Genomic DNA, 13,487 nt, shown 5'->3' with positions numbered 1-13,487 from the left:
GGAGACTACAGGGTTGAGATGGAAAGAGATTATAATTGCCCTCTATTTTAGACCCCTCAAAATTATCTTTCATGAATATAGACAACAAGAATATAATTATCAAACACTTTAGTGGCTCAGAAGATATACCAATCTATCTTTTTTGAAAAAATATCCAAAGATAAAGCTCAACATACTCAGATTAATCACTATTGATAATGAGACAATTACAGTATTTAAAAAAAGTGGTGGTAATACCATCAGAACAACTCTCATCAGATTGAACAGGCCATTTTAACAAACTACAAATATGTGGATGGGTGAGGGATCTTTTCACAAGGCATCTGGGCAAAAGCTGAGAGCAAGGAATTTCAATATTTACATCCTTCATTAAGGAACAACTTATTTGGACATAAAGGGTTTCTCCTTTCATCAGGGATTATCACCAATTTCTAAAATGTGATTATAACTATGCCAACAAATGTATTCACATGTGCCTACCAAAAAATTGAAACAAATTACAAAAATAATTCTATCGTGATGTTTTTGAATAATGGAAATACAGATGATCATTTTCTTTTCTGCATTTCTAAGCTTTCCTTAATGTATAATAGATTCCTTTCACAATATAAACCCTTACATTAAAGATCAAATTTTTCTAGAGGTCAAGACCTAGAAATATATTTCTTCTGACGAACTTGTGTTTTTTTAATATTTAATGAGTTAGTGCATATAAAATGCAATAGTGCTCAATGAGATTAGCAGCTATTGTTATTGTGATTATTATTATCATACATAAATGGTATGAAACTTATCATTTTTGAGGCAATATAGCATAATGGTTAAAAATACGAGTCAGGTGTGGTCAGCTGAAGTTGTGATATAGAACTGCCTACGTTAGAATCACTGACACTTGTTAAATGTGTTACCTTGAGCAAGATACTTAACCTCGCTATATCTCAGTTTTATATACTGTAAAATAGTATGATAATAATAACTCCTACTTCACAGGGTTGTTATGAGAAGTACAAAGCTCTTAAAGTTAGTGATTGGTACATAATAAATGCTCAAAATGTGGTGATGGTAGAGGGTGGTGGTGATAATGTTTCCATCAAAAGCACCAATTCTACTGCATCTTTTTACATCCTCGGAACATCCAATATTTAACACTGACATTAAATTTAAAAACTGATTCTAAATAATCTGACAGTTGGTTTTTTAAAAAAATATGTTGTGGCAAAAATATAAACTTAACCAATGCAAGAATGGTTAAAATCAACCTATTTCCAAGACTTCAGAATGCTTCCATATCATTTAGCTGTAAAGTACAGTGCCAAATTACATCTTGTCAAATTAAACAATGCAGACTATAAGTGTTTGAAGCTAGAATTTACATTTAATGTTTTTAAAAATTGGAACTAGTACTTTCAATTATTCCAATTATCTAACCCCCTAACATACAGTCCATGATTAAGTGTTTAAAGATTTAAAGCCGAAAGGTCACTGTGGGGTGTTCCCTCAATCCCCCCTCCCACCTTCTTTATTGTAACCATGGCAAACTGCTTAATTACCGTTCATACATGAGGGGACGAAAGCCTGGAATATCTAAGTCAAGATGCCCAACAGTACAGTGCTCTCTGAATGTCAGACATTGTACAAGTCCACCAAGAAGCTCATTTGTAGTCTTAAAGCTAGGACAATGCTTGGTGATGAATTGGGAGATGTGACATGAGTGCAGTAGCTGTTGTTGTATGGGTAATACAATCCAGCCTTTCAATTCGATACATTTTCCCTTTATTTGGCATTTAGCATTTCTTGTCTAATTGCCTTTTGTCTGCCTTTAAAAATATTGCCCAATTGTCACAATATGCCATGTTATTGATTTTGTTTTATTTGACACAAAGTACTGCTCTGTATCAACTCAATGTTGGCTTCCAGCTTTTCCTTAGATCAAAAATGAGCTATTTTTCAACTGGAGGCAAACTCCCTTCATGCTTATCTGTCAAGAAACCTCCACAGGAGCCTCTGGAGGAGGAAAAACTATAAAACATCATCTAGGCCACATTTACTTGCAATTGATTTTCTTTTCTAAATTTATGTGATGAGCCTAATGTTTTGAAAATCAGACCAGCTTTACATGAATAAGATCCCATTATTTGAAACTGACCCAGAGACAAACCTTTGATAATTTGAATCACTATCTTATAAAAATTAAATAGTGTATCTGAATAATCTTCAAAAGGCAGCTTATACCTCTGTATTGACAAACATTAACAAACCTGTTCGATATTACTGATTTTTTCCAGATGTTGAGCTTGACATTTTGGGGACATCTGTAACTGGAGAGGTGGCTTCTTTGTGTGTCTCCTCAAGGCTCAGAATCATAATGTAACAATTAGCCTAAATGGCTGGTAATTAGACCTATCTGTGGCTTCTCAGGCTAAAAGAAATGTGTTAGCGGTGGTCTCCAAAAGTATAAGAAAAACAAAACAGCCTTTGCTTCTTGTTCCTGGACTTCCAGGACTGCCTGACATAATCTCAGACGGAACTCCAAGTCCCTGTGCAGTGCCGCGAACAGTCAGTGAAGGACCCATTCCGAGGCCGTCTTCCTTACCTGGTTACAAAACAGAGGCTGACACTGAGCTGCGAAGCACTGGGTGACCCCGTTTCTACACATGCATTTGGCACACCGACTCACTGGCCAGTCCTCGCCATCCTGAAACACACGGCCTCCGTAGGAACATGGCTCTGGAAGGTCAGAAAAGTAAAAATTACTGGGCGAGTCAGGGGTGGGGCGTGGGGGTTGTGCTGTGCTTGCTGATCTCAGGCCTGTCTACATGGGTGTGGCCAGTGAAGCCACACAGGGCCCATAGTCAGGGACCCAGTGCAAAATAGGGGCCCCATGCTTGGGGGTTAAAGCTTTGCAGTAACTGTACAGAGTTCTTAATAACTCTCTGAGTTTTGTAAGGGAAATCCAGTGAGACAACGACGCATGTTTTGGGGGTTTAGGGCCACCTCCTGCTGCCTCCTCGCCTTCCTGGAATGGGTTTTCAGCCTCCATCTCCCAAACCCACACCATCCACCCACAGCGGGGACCTGGGTGCTGTGCCAGTGGAGTGCATGTACCCTAAGCACCAAGTAGCAGGGTGGGGTCTGGGGAGCCCATTGGGGTTTCCACTAACCCAGCAAGTATCCCTATGCCTGAGGGAGTGTGACCTTAAATAGCAAATTAAAACATGACAGGTTGAGAAAGACCGCAGAAGAAAAGAAATGGCACTCCCCCTCAACCCTGCCTTTTGTACAGTGGGCTCTGCACTTCCATTTCGCACCCAGCGAGCTATGGAGTTGGCCCTGGCGGCCTCTCCAGACTCTCCAGGCAAAATGCTTCCAGTGTGTCTTTCTCATGGAGGGACTGCAAGGAAGCCCCCTAACATGTAAGAAAGGATCCCACAAACTCAGACAGCCCACTCCCCACCCAAACCTTAAACGCTGCTCTTCAACTATTTTTATTTGCAGGGTTATCAGGCCCAAAGCAGCTGCCAGTCCTTCTCTAGTAGGTGACATCTGAAACGCATGAGGCAAGCATTCTACTTTCATCATTTGCTCAGCACAGTTTCAAATCTCTGGAATGGTCTCCAGGGTAAAGAATTGCCAGGAATGGAATAACTGGGGATCACAAAGAAACCAGGGGTCTTTTTACAGGGAAAAGGCAAGAAGAGAATGTAGCTTCCACGTGCCATTAAATAAAAGAATAATTTTAGCTAGTATTTGCCAGGAGAGAACATAGTGCGGCAACAACAATAATTCGTATTTATTGTGAAGTATTTTATACTTAGTTGTAAAAACGGAAGGGGACATAGATCTGTAAAATGTAATAAAAAGGGTGCTTGGACCAGGTGTGAATCCCAAGGAAAGGGCCTGGAGGTGTGTCCCTGGCTCACTGAGCCCTACCTGAGTTTGCACGCAGGCATAATTGCCACCTCAAAGATGCAATAAAGACAGATGAAATACCTGCTTCCTGCTCTGTGTGTCCTGGAGAAAGATGCTATGTCATCTCGAACACTAGCCAGCGGAATTAGTGCCAGTGATTCTACATGGAGAAGTGATTTGTTCATTTTTCTCTCTGCCAAGAGGCAGGAGGAACTACCTTGGCCTTATGGAATCATATCAAAAGGACCTTGCCCCCCCTCCCTTTCCTTCTCAGGAGCTATGAATGCAGGGGGAACGCATCTGGCCAAGGCAAAATAGATCAATCAGAGACTTGCAGAATCCCAAGTTTGGAAAAGAGCTTATAGATTTGTTCCAACCTCACTGTCTGCAATATTGCTTCTTGTCAAGTGCAAGGCTAAATCTTATTCCAATAAGGAATTGGGTTAGGGATCTTTGCACTGCACAGAACAAGAAAGAGAAGAGTTGGGATGTCACCAGGTGAATCTCAAAGGCAAACGAGGTCTTTGTCTACAGGCTCATACTTACTCCCAGGGCCCACACAGATGGGACAGCAGCTTCCTTCTGGGATGAATTCCAGCTCCTGGTGGCCACATAACAGCGGTGGGCACGGTTGAGGGGTGCATCGGACTTCCCCATGAGTGCAGGAGCACACACTACACGGGGAGGAGGACCACTCTGTCCCATGCTGGGTGTTAGGAAAAAAAAAGAAAAAGAAGGTTATAGCCCAAATATAGGCTTTCACTAGGCCAACCAGAAACCAACCTCTTAAATGAAAAATGGAGCTCAGGAAAAATGAAACAAGTCTGTAGGTTTGCAAGATTGAGACCAGAGTTTGCCATAATGTTCCAAGTCTTAAACCAATGTAAGAACTGGCTTTTATTTTATTTTCATTATTCCTAATGTTTATATTTGAAAATTTCAGAAAAGCAAAAAAAGAAAATAAAAATTAACTCCATCCCATCATTTAAAAAATTCTATAAAGCTCAAAGTAAAATACATACACATACACATATATTTACTGAATTCTCTATAATGCTTATATTATTTTCAATAGCTCTCACTCTGGTTTTCTTTCTTTCTTTCCTCTCCCTCCTCCTTCTCCTCCTTTTTTGCCTTTACTTTTTACTCTGATTAGTCCCCAAGTTCATTCATATTCTTTCTACCTCTATCCCTCCCTCCCTCCACACCCCCCACTCTCCTCTTTCCAATGATGTGAGGGTCCTGGGGAAAGTGTGATTGATAGCCAGCAGGAGGCATCTGCTCCATCCAGTCCTTCCACAAACTGCAGCGTCAACTCATTACCTGTGAGGATGTCCATCTAAACACAGACACTATTCCTAATCCACTTTAGGCTGGGGCACAACCTTCCCAAAGCCAGCAGCGTATCAGTGAGCTAAGAGATGCATGTTTGGAGTTAGCCTATGATTTACTGAGTACCAAAAGTGTCTATAATACATGAGACACTCTCAGATGTGATGCAGGGTTAAGGGGTGCAGGTGGGGGTGTGTGTGGGGGTTAATCCTGAATGTAAAAAGCTACAAATATGTTGATTGTTTAGGAAAGTAGTTGTCAAAATATGTTTTCAATGGCAGAATGGAATAATGGTGGTCTTTTACAAGATGTGAGGGGAAAATTAGCGTAATGAATAAGGTTTCCTCCTGTAACATTTTCTTAAATATTGGAATCTGCTTTCCTTTGCCTCTATTAAATGCAGTATATGATGATATCTGATTCAGCACAAATCATTATAGACCTCTATTAAAAAACATCACACATACTGTGCCACTGACGAGAATAGAAAATAAAGTCTTCTTGCTCCTCCACAAAACAGCATCCAGACTAATCATTCATCTCTCTCCAACACAAAAGAACTCTGTCTTACCTAAACAAGTCAGTATCCCTTTATTCTGCAAATTGCTGCCAGGTTGCAAGCACATCAAGTCTGACATTTTGGAATTACTAATAACTTGTACTATTATTGTAACAATGATATAATAATAATAGGCAGTCACAGTCATTTAATTCTTTGGAAACCAAGTTCTCGCCTTACTCTCATGAAGATTATGTTCCTCTAGGTGGACTTACTGGGAGCACACGAAGGCAATAAAGGAAGTATGCATCGAGTCCGAATAAAAGAAGGTCTCCTGGGATGTTTGCATGCTCTCAGATCCCAATGCTCAACCCTCCCTGCTTTGGGGACAATGGATGAGTGACTTAATCTTTCTAAATCTCAGCTTCCTAAAAAACTGAAATGGTATGACAACATCCCCTTCATTGGGTACATTATAAGGGTTAAATGAGGTAGCTTGTTAAAGAGCTAGCTTGTTAAGGAGGGATGGGGGGTGAGGGGGCAGGTAGAAGGTGCTAGATTCTCTCCTCAATTTCCACCTCAGGAGTTCATGGTCTTCCTCCCTCTTTTCACACCTATGTGCCGATAGTGACTGTAGGAATGGACAGCATACCAAGGCCAAGTCCTCTCCCATCAATTTTTACTTCTGCTATAACTAAATATAAAATTTCAAATTTAGTACAGCATGAAAGTGGGCAAGCTCACAACTTGCTAATAAACTACTGGCTAATAAAAGATAGAGGGCAATTGACCTTGATGCTTGGAAAAGGCCTAAGCATAAAAGCAAAGGAAGAAATTATAAGAGGAAAACCGATAGGTTCTGATGAGTTTAAAATTTGAAGTCTATCAAAAATACATTATAAACAAAATAAAAAGGCAAATGGCAAACTGATTTAAAAATTGCAAATTATATTAATTAGAAGTAATCTATAGAATATAAAAGCACTAACAAGCAGTAAGAAAAAAAACCTCAATGGAAAAAATGGCAATAAGCTTATAGAATATTCAACTTTCTTAATTGCAAAAAAGTATCAATTAAAATAAAAATTAGAAAATATTTAATAAAAGATATGGGAAGAGCTTAAAATTCGTATTAGCTAGTGTTGGTGAAGCTGCAGCGCAGTGAGATTCTCCTCACAGAGCCTTCCTCACTATAGCACCTGGAATAACTCAGCCAGACGGGGACTGTACTATCCATGATACTCCCACTGGGTTTATCATTAGACACAGACGACTTCAAATTGATTTACTAATGACCACAGATATCATAGCTTCAATACTCAAAATCTTTAGTCGCTTTGACCTACTAATTTCACTTTTAAGAAGTTATCTGAAGAACATAATCAATGATACACAAAAAGCTTTAAATACCAGCAATTTCATCTCATTGTTTTTCGTGACAAAATTGGAAATATTTTAGTGAAAAGCTACCCATTAGCCTAATAATAGAAAATCATGTTCTCCAAAAGTATACTAGGATACAAAAGTATTATAGCATACATAATGCTATATAAAAAAAGCAAGATATAAATTGTATACATAGTATAATTATAATTATGTAAAAACATATATCTCTATCTATCCATCTATCTATCTATGTATCTGTCCATCTCCACTGCCACACCCATCCCAGAAAACGAAAAGAACAGTAACAGTGGTTTTTAGAGTTTGGAAATTACTAGTGGATTTTTTTCTCTGCTTTTGTATACTTTTCTATTTTCAAAAATTTCACCAATAAACATAGTTCTATTTTTGTGATCAGAGAGCAAATTACTGTTTAAAGTATCTAATGAATCATGTATATACTATATTAAGTAAAATAAAATTTGAAGACTACATATAAAACAACTTGAAGTGAACTTCTTTATTAAAAATTAGATTGTTTCTAAGATATTTCATTTCATTAAAACAAGAGCTTGTTTTTTTTTACTACTAAGAAAACACTGTCATTTCTTAAACATTTGCAATCACACCACCTTTCAGACAGAGACCACAAAAATTAATTATAATAACAATCTGTCCACTACCCAAATTTTTTCATCTGTAAAATGAGAGGGCTGTATTAGTTAATCTCTTCAGTACCTTCAAACTGTAATGATGTGAATCTATTATTTAACTCAAGAGATATAAAAGTAAGCAGGGGATTCCCCCTTCATAATAAACTGGAGAATTATGGGAATAACAAAGAACATTTGGCAGGAAGACTGCATAGCTTGATGTCAAAGCTGCAGAAGAAGCACCAGATGGTGACCCAAAGTGCACAGAGGGAAGGAATTACTCCCACCTCTCACTTCACTGGGGAAAATTCACATAAATCCCCTCCATTTTCACCTCCTACTCCAATCCCTACAACATGACAACTTTCTCACCAAAGGGAGACTAGAGATCAAGGGGTTCAGCACATACTGATATATACTGGGGGTACCAAAAAATGTATACACATTTTAAGAGACGTTATCTACGTATTACTTTTCAAAGTTGAATTAAATTATGGTAGCAATGTGTAGTATGACGTTCGCTCAAAAGATGGTGTTAATCAAATGAATGCTAGTATCACCATGTGACATACAGTACAGTCAAAGAAGCATGGTTGTCGTTAAGAGGAGCACAAGACCATTTTGAAGTGGTATTTGAAATTCAAGAACCTTGTGAAGAACAACAACAATGGAGGCATGCGTATGCAACAGAACCTCCAGCATGCCTAGCAATTGCACGCATTCGTGATAAGTCTGAGACACATGGTACTGCGTGTGCTGTGCACAGGGAAGATCTGGGAGGCCTTGCACAGCAACAATTCCTGCTTCTTCTGCTATTGTGTTGGGACAGTTTACACATTCGCCACAGAAGTCTACCAAATGATGTTCACCATAATCAGAAGTGTCTGGACACTGATGGTAACCACATTGAGCACCTCTTGTAATTGCAGAAGTCAAACGTGACTTGTATTCATCTTTTGTTATCGGTATATATTGAGTATTACAATTTTAATAGTTTTTTTTCTTTCTTAAAATGCGTATACATTTTTTTTGGCACCTTCTGTATATAACTTCAGTGTTCTATATACCCATTTACAAACACCTAATGTTTTATAAACACTGTAGCAGCAAAGAGCTTTGTAAAATCAAGAAATAATAGCTCTAAAATGAAATGTTCCCACAAGACCTGGTTTTAGCTGTGTCATCTTAACCTCATTAATACTTTTCGAAAACATAAGCTTTTGACACTGGGCAAAAAGCGCATTCTGCAGACATCTTAAATATATTCTTCTGCATAGCCAACTAACAAGTCAGCTTGGCTGTTGACATAAGTCCAAAGGAAAGATAAGGTCATAAAGTATTTGCCTGGCTTGACTGGCAGAACAAAATAATTTTTCTTCATGTAATTTGTTCCCATTATGAAGTTATAGAGGTAGAATACGAAATATCTGGGAATATTCAGTGCATGTTATAATGACATCCTCTATGTTGAGGAGAAAAAGGCTGTGGAATTCAATATTCATTTCTTGCCTCATACACATAAATTAGTTCTTCTTTTAGCCTCAGTCCCATGCAGGCACTAGGGCGTTACCACCTGCCACTTCTTTTTTTAGTTAATCTTCAAGCATTATCTTTTCAGACATGACATTATCTGGTACTAGGGTTAAATTAGTACAGAGGAAAAGAACAGAATTAATGGTCTTTCCCCCTCCCTTTCACAGGCTTATTTGTGGGGGACAAAAACAGGAGAAAAGCATTTCAACACTCTTTAGGAAAACATATTTCAGGCTCGTCTCCCTGACTGGTTGGCAAGGCTGGGCAGAGATCCAAATGCTAATTTGAAGGGATAGCTTTTGGGAGGTCATGGATGAAACGGCCCCCCAAATGCTGGCTGTAATAAGCCTATGTAAAACTGTCAAATAATCTGGAGTCAGTCAAAAGGCTCAAGTGTTTTCCTCACTCCAGGGACGATGCTGAGACTTGCTTGACTTGCTGGAATGCCAGTTGTATAAGATGCTGCCTACTCTGCAGGCAAAGGAGGTTCCCTAGCCAGGCATGGCTGTTTCCTTAAAGCCAGGCTTCCTCGTCCTGCCCTGAGCTCCACCCATTCATCCTTGACTTTCCTTTGTTTCAACCCTATTCTCTGGGGACATTTCCACTGATGCGCCTCCTGCCACACTCACTCTATCCAAGCCTCTTCTAAATCTCTCTCTTAGGGGAAAGCTTTCACTTCAGATCACCATTCCAGAGTTCTTAAAACACCAGGCTGTTTTATAGGTATTGGAAGAGAGTCTCCGTAACCTGCCCTATGGGATGCAAGCCAGAGGCTACAGGCAGGATTATTGTTGTTCAGTTAGAGGGGAGAGTGCTCTGGAAACTGTTTCCCAAGCAAGCAGAAATGGGGGGAGAAAGGCTCCAAACTTCAGGAAAAAATGTGTGATGAAGTGACAAGGTGAGACTCAGAGGAAACCCAGATAAGCACTTAACCCATTCAAGAAAAAGAATAATAGTAAGGAGGATTTAGCAAGAATCTAGGGGAAGTGAAGAAACAAAGAGAGGAAAGAAAGACAGAAAGACAAGAAACATGGTAATTTTAACCTTATTAAGACTAAAATGGGAAGATTTTTTTGTCTTGGCTTAAAAAGAAAATCATTCTTCTATCTCTATTTGAAGAAATGGACCATTAGAAATGTCTTCCTTCAAAGTACAATTCCTTACATTCAGCCTTTTTCTCAGCCATATCAGTACCAGAAAAATAATTTTAACATTTCTGAGGGGGTACATTTTGAGAGTCGCACATGGGAAAATGACATGTGGATATGCTCTTACCCAGTTTAGAGCTTTCCACATCACATATTACAGCAGAAGGGGTGACCCGCAAAGGAGGCAGGCAGGAGGAAGACTTTCTGAGCTCTCCCAGAAAAAGTAGGCCAAGTGGATTTCTAACTAACCCATCAACAGATCTGTGGTCCCAGAGCTGCCCAGCCACACAAGCATTTGGTCAATGACCAACATGCCCTTGGGACAAGGACATGGATAAGTTGGAGAAGGGATTTACTCATTATTTGAGTCCTCTAGTCTTCAATGTTTATTGAACACCTACTCCAGGAAAAGTTCAGTGCTAAGTGCCAGGTTAGGTGAGAGGCAAGGAAGAGCACTCTAAAGATACAGAAAATATTGTTACGTTTCTCAGGCCTCTTCAATCAAGATAAGAAGATTGCACATGCGCACAAATATAACAGGAGAGGGTAAATGATAAGTGTCATTAAGAGTGGTCCATGCAAAGATTTATTGAACCCTGATTCCCCATGTCCCTGGTACAACCTCTAATTTGATATGTCTGATATTCCCCAGATCCTGACCTTATTTTGATCCTATGTGCTCTTTTATTGGAATGATTCAGTTTAATGCTTTGACCTTGAACCACACACCTATTCCCATCATTACTACCTGGCATTACTTCCATTACCAATCTGCCCTGCAGCACTTTCCATTTCACAAGGACCCTTTTCTGTGGAATGTAAAATTTACATCACCCTACATAACAGACTGAATTGAGCGGCATAGGCGATACGCAGTCTGAAGATATTCCCAACACAGACCCCACTTGGGTGTCTTTCAGCACCATATTGTGCAGAAGTGAATGAGGGCTTCCTCAGGTACTTAGGAGACCGTAGCTCAAGTGAGATGATCCCGTCCCACAGGGAAAGCGCACTGTACTTACGGAGCTTCAGTTACGCATACTGAATAGCAGCCGGAAGTGGATATATCAAATCCTGCTAACCTATGCTGTGTCCTGAATGGGGAGAGACACTAACTTGGGAAAAGTTTTATATCAAGTGGAAGATGAGGATTAAAGCAAAGAGCCTCTTTCTATCACATTCAACCTCGCCTGCTGCCTCCTGGTATCATGTAGGTCTGAGTGAAGATGAACTATATCCATTCCATTTTCATAATTCCTACTATAAACTTTGCAATGGTACTTTTTAATCACGATCTAACATGTTTGAATTAATCCTAAAGGGTCTGGAATGAAAAAGTATAATAAAGGAACTTTAGGATTGATTTCTAGTACTGTGGTTCTAAACAGGGGCAGGTGAGCATTTTGCTGCTTAGGGGAAATTGGTCATGCCTGCGGGCATTTCCGGTTGTCAGGACTAAGGGCGGCACTGCTGGCATGTAATGGGTAGAGGCCAGGGATGCTGCTAAATTTCTTATGATGCATAGGGCAGCCCCCCCACCCCCCCATCAAAGCCTAAAATGTCAAGTGTTGAAGTTTAGAAACTTTACCCTAAGGGACAGAGACCTGAATTAAGAGTAAGAAGACCAGAATTCTAGGCCAAGTTATACCACTTATTAGTAATATGATATTGGGCAAGTGCCTCAAGCTCTTTGCAATTCAACTTTTTCATCTTTAACATGGGGCTAATAACATCTGCTCTACTCAGCCACTCAGGGCTGTCTGTAACTATCAACAGAAAAAAATGTCTGTGGGATACAAAGACCAGGTGGCATTTTTATTACTTAACATCACAACTTGTTCAACATCAACATTCTCAGACTACCTTTTCTACAGACACGAATTCAATCTACATATATTTACGTAGGGCCTATGGAATAAATAGGACCGTTTTTAATCTTATTCAGGAAACCCGAATGCCCATGGAAAGTCACATGAGTTTGGGTCCTCCACAGCCAGACAAAGGAAAAAAAATCCTCTCTTGTCAACACAAGGTTAGCATTCAGCTTTCCCTTCCCTTGTCAATGACAAACAGACACAGAGTCAACTGTGGGTCAGAAAACACTCACCGCATAGATTTTCTTCTCATGATGGCAAGATCCAGGAATCGTCGCTACACACTCAGGGCAGCATTGGTTGGCAGCTATCTGAAGCACTTCTCCCTGAGCATTCAAAAACAGCTCAGTGTAAAACAGCAGCAGCAAATACAGTCACAATGGTTCATCACACCCCGAGCCATCTCAGGTTCACTAAATCTCATGAGTTTCCACGAGTGACAACAACAGACAGGATAAACCAAATGAACTAATAAAAAGGATTCTCTCTGTCAAGATGAGCTTCTCTCCAAGATAAAATGAACCCCCTTGTGAAAGTAATTTCCTTGAAAATTGTCTATATCTTTTCACGTGTAATGAAGTGAAGAATTTTATTCACTAGAAATGTTTCAACTGAGTGTCACAGAAGAAAAGCAGTCAGGGTGAGAGAACAACTATATCTCCTTAAAAGAAAAGACCCGGATGAAGGTGGGAGGTGGCCACAGAGCGGGCAGGTCGTCCAGCTTTCCCCCAGAGGCCTAATGCAGCCAGCAGGGAGGAGCAGAAGCTCTGGTGTTCACTGTTGCCTGGGACGCAGAGTGGCAAAGCACACAGGGCAGGAGACTGAAGGACAAAGCTGGGAGAGGAAACAGCATTGCTGAGGTATCATGTGTACTGTGGGGAGCTGCTTAGAATTCAGGGACTCCAGTAAAGATCTACATTGTTGTTCAAGTCTTCTATAATTGTCATTGTGTTTCCTATCAAGATGTGATACTATCAAGGGAATGGGCTACCACAGGACACCCTAGAATTTATTGGGAAGTTGTTAACTAACCATCCATTTGCCATAGTGAAGAATCCATTTATCTAAGAGTTATTAAAATGATAAAGAGCTTACATTTATCTTTGGAGCCAGTGATTCTTTTATTAGATCTTTTTTTTTTTTTTTTTTTTTTTTT

General features: G+C 39.7%; 1 protein-coding gene across 3 annotated transcripts in view; it reads right to left on the bottom strand.

Moving 5' to 3' along the window:
• Positions 1-13,487, bottom strand: part of LOC109374692 (extracellular matrix protein FRAS1-like) — a 320,228-nt gene that overhangs the window by 134,370 nt on the left and 172,371 nt on the right. For all 3 annotated transcript variants that reach the window (XM_019629460.1, XM_019629458.1, XM_019629459.1), the window contains exons 4-6: positions 12,565-12,657; positions 4,456-4,615; positions 2,594-2,727 (exon numbers count right to left, since the gene is read on the bottom strand). In XM_019629460.1, coding sequence (XP_019485005.1) covers positions 2,594-2,727; positions 4,456-4,615; positions 12,565-12,657 — 387 coding nt within the window. The remainder of the gene's footprint in view (positions 1-2,593; positions 2,728-4,455; positions 4,616-12,564; positions 12,658-13,487) is intronic.

This window comes from Hipposideros armiger, unplaced genomic scaffold (assembly GCF_001890085.2).
Source record: "Hipposideros armiger isolate ML-2016 unplaced genomic scaffold, ASM189008v1 scaffold_857, whole genome shotgun sequence".
NCBI lineage: Eukaryota > Metazoa > Chordata > Mammalia > Chiroptera > Hipposideridae > Hipposideros > Hipposideros armiger.
Note: the sequence above shows the minus strand (reverse complement) of the source record. Positions and strands in the feature narration are given on the sequence as shown.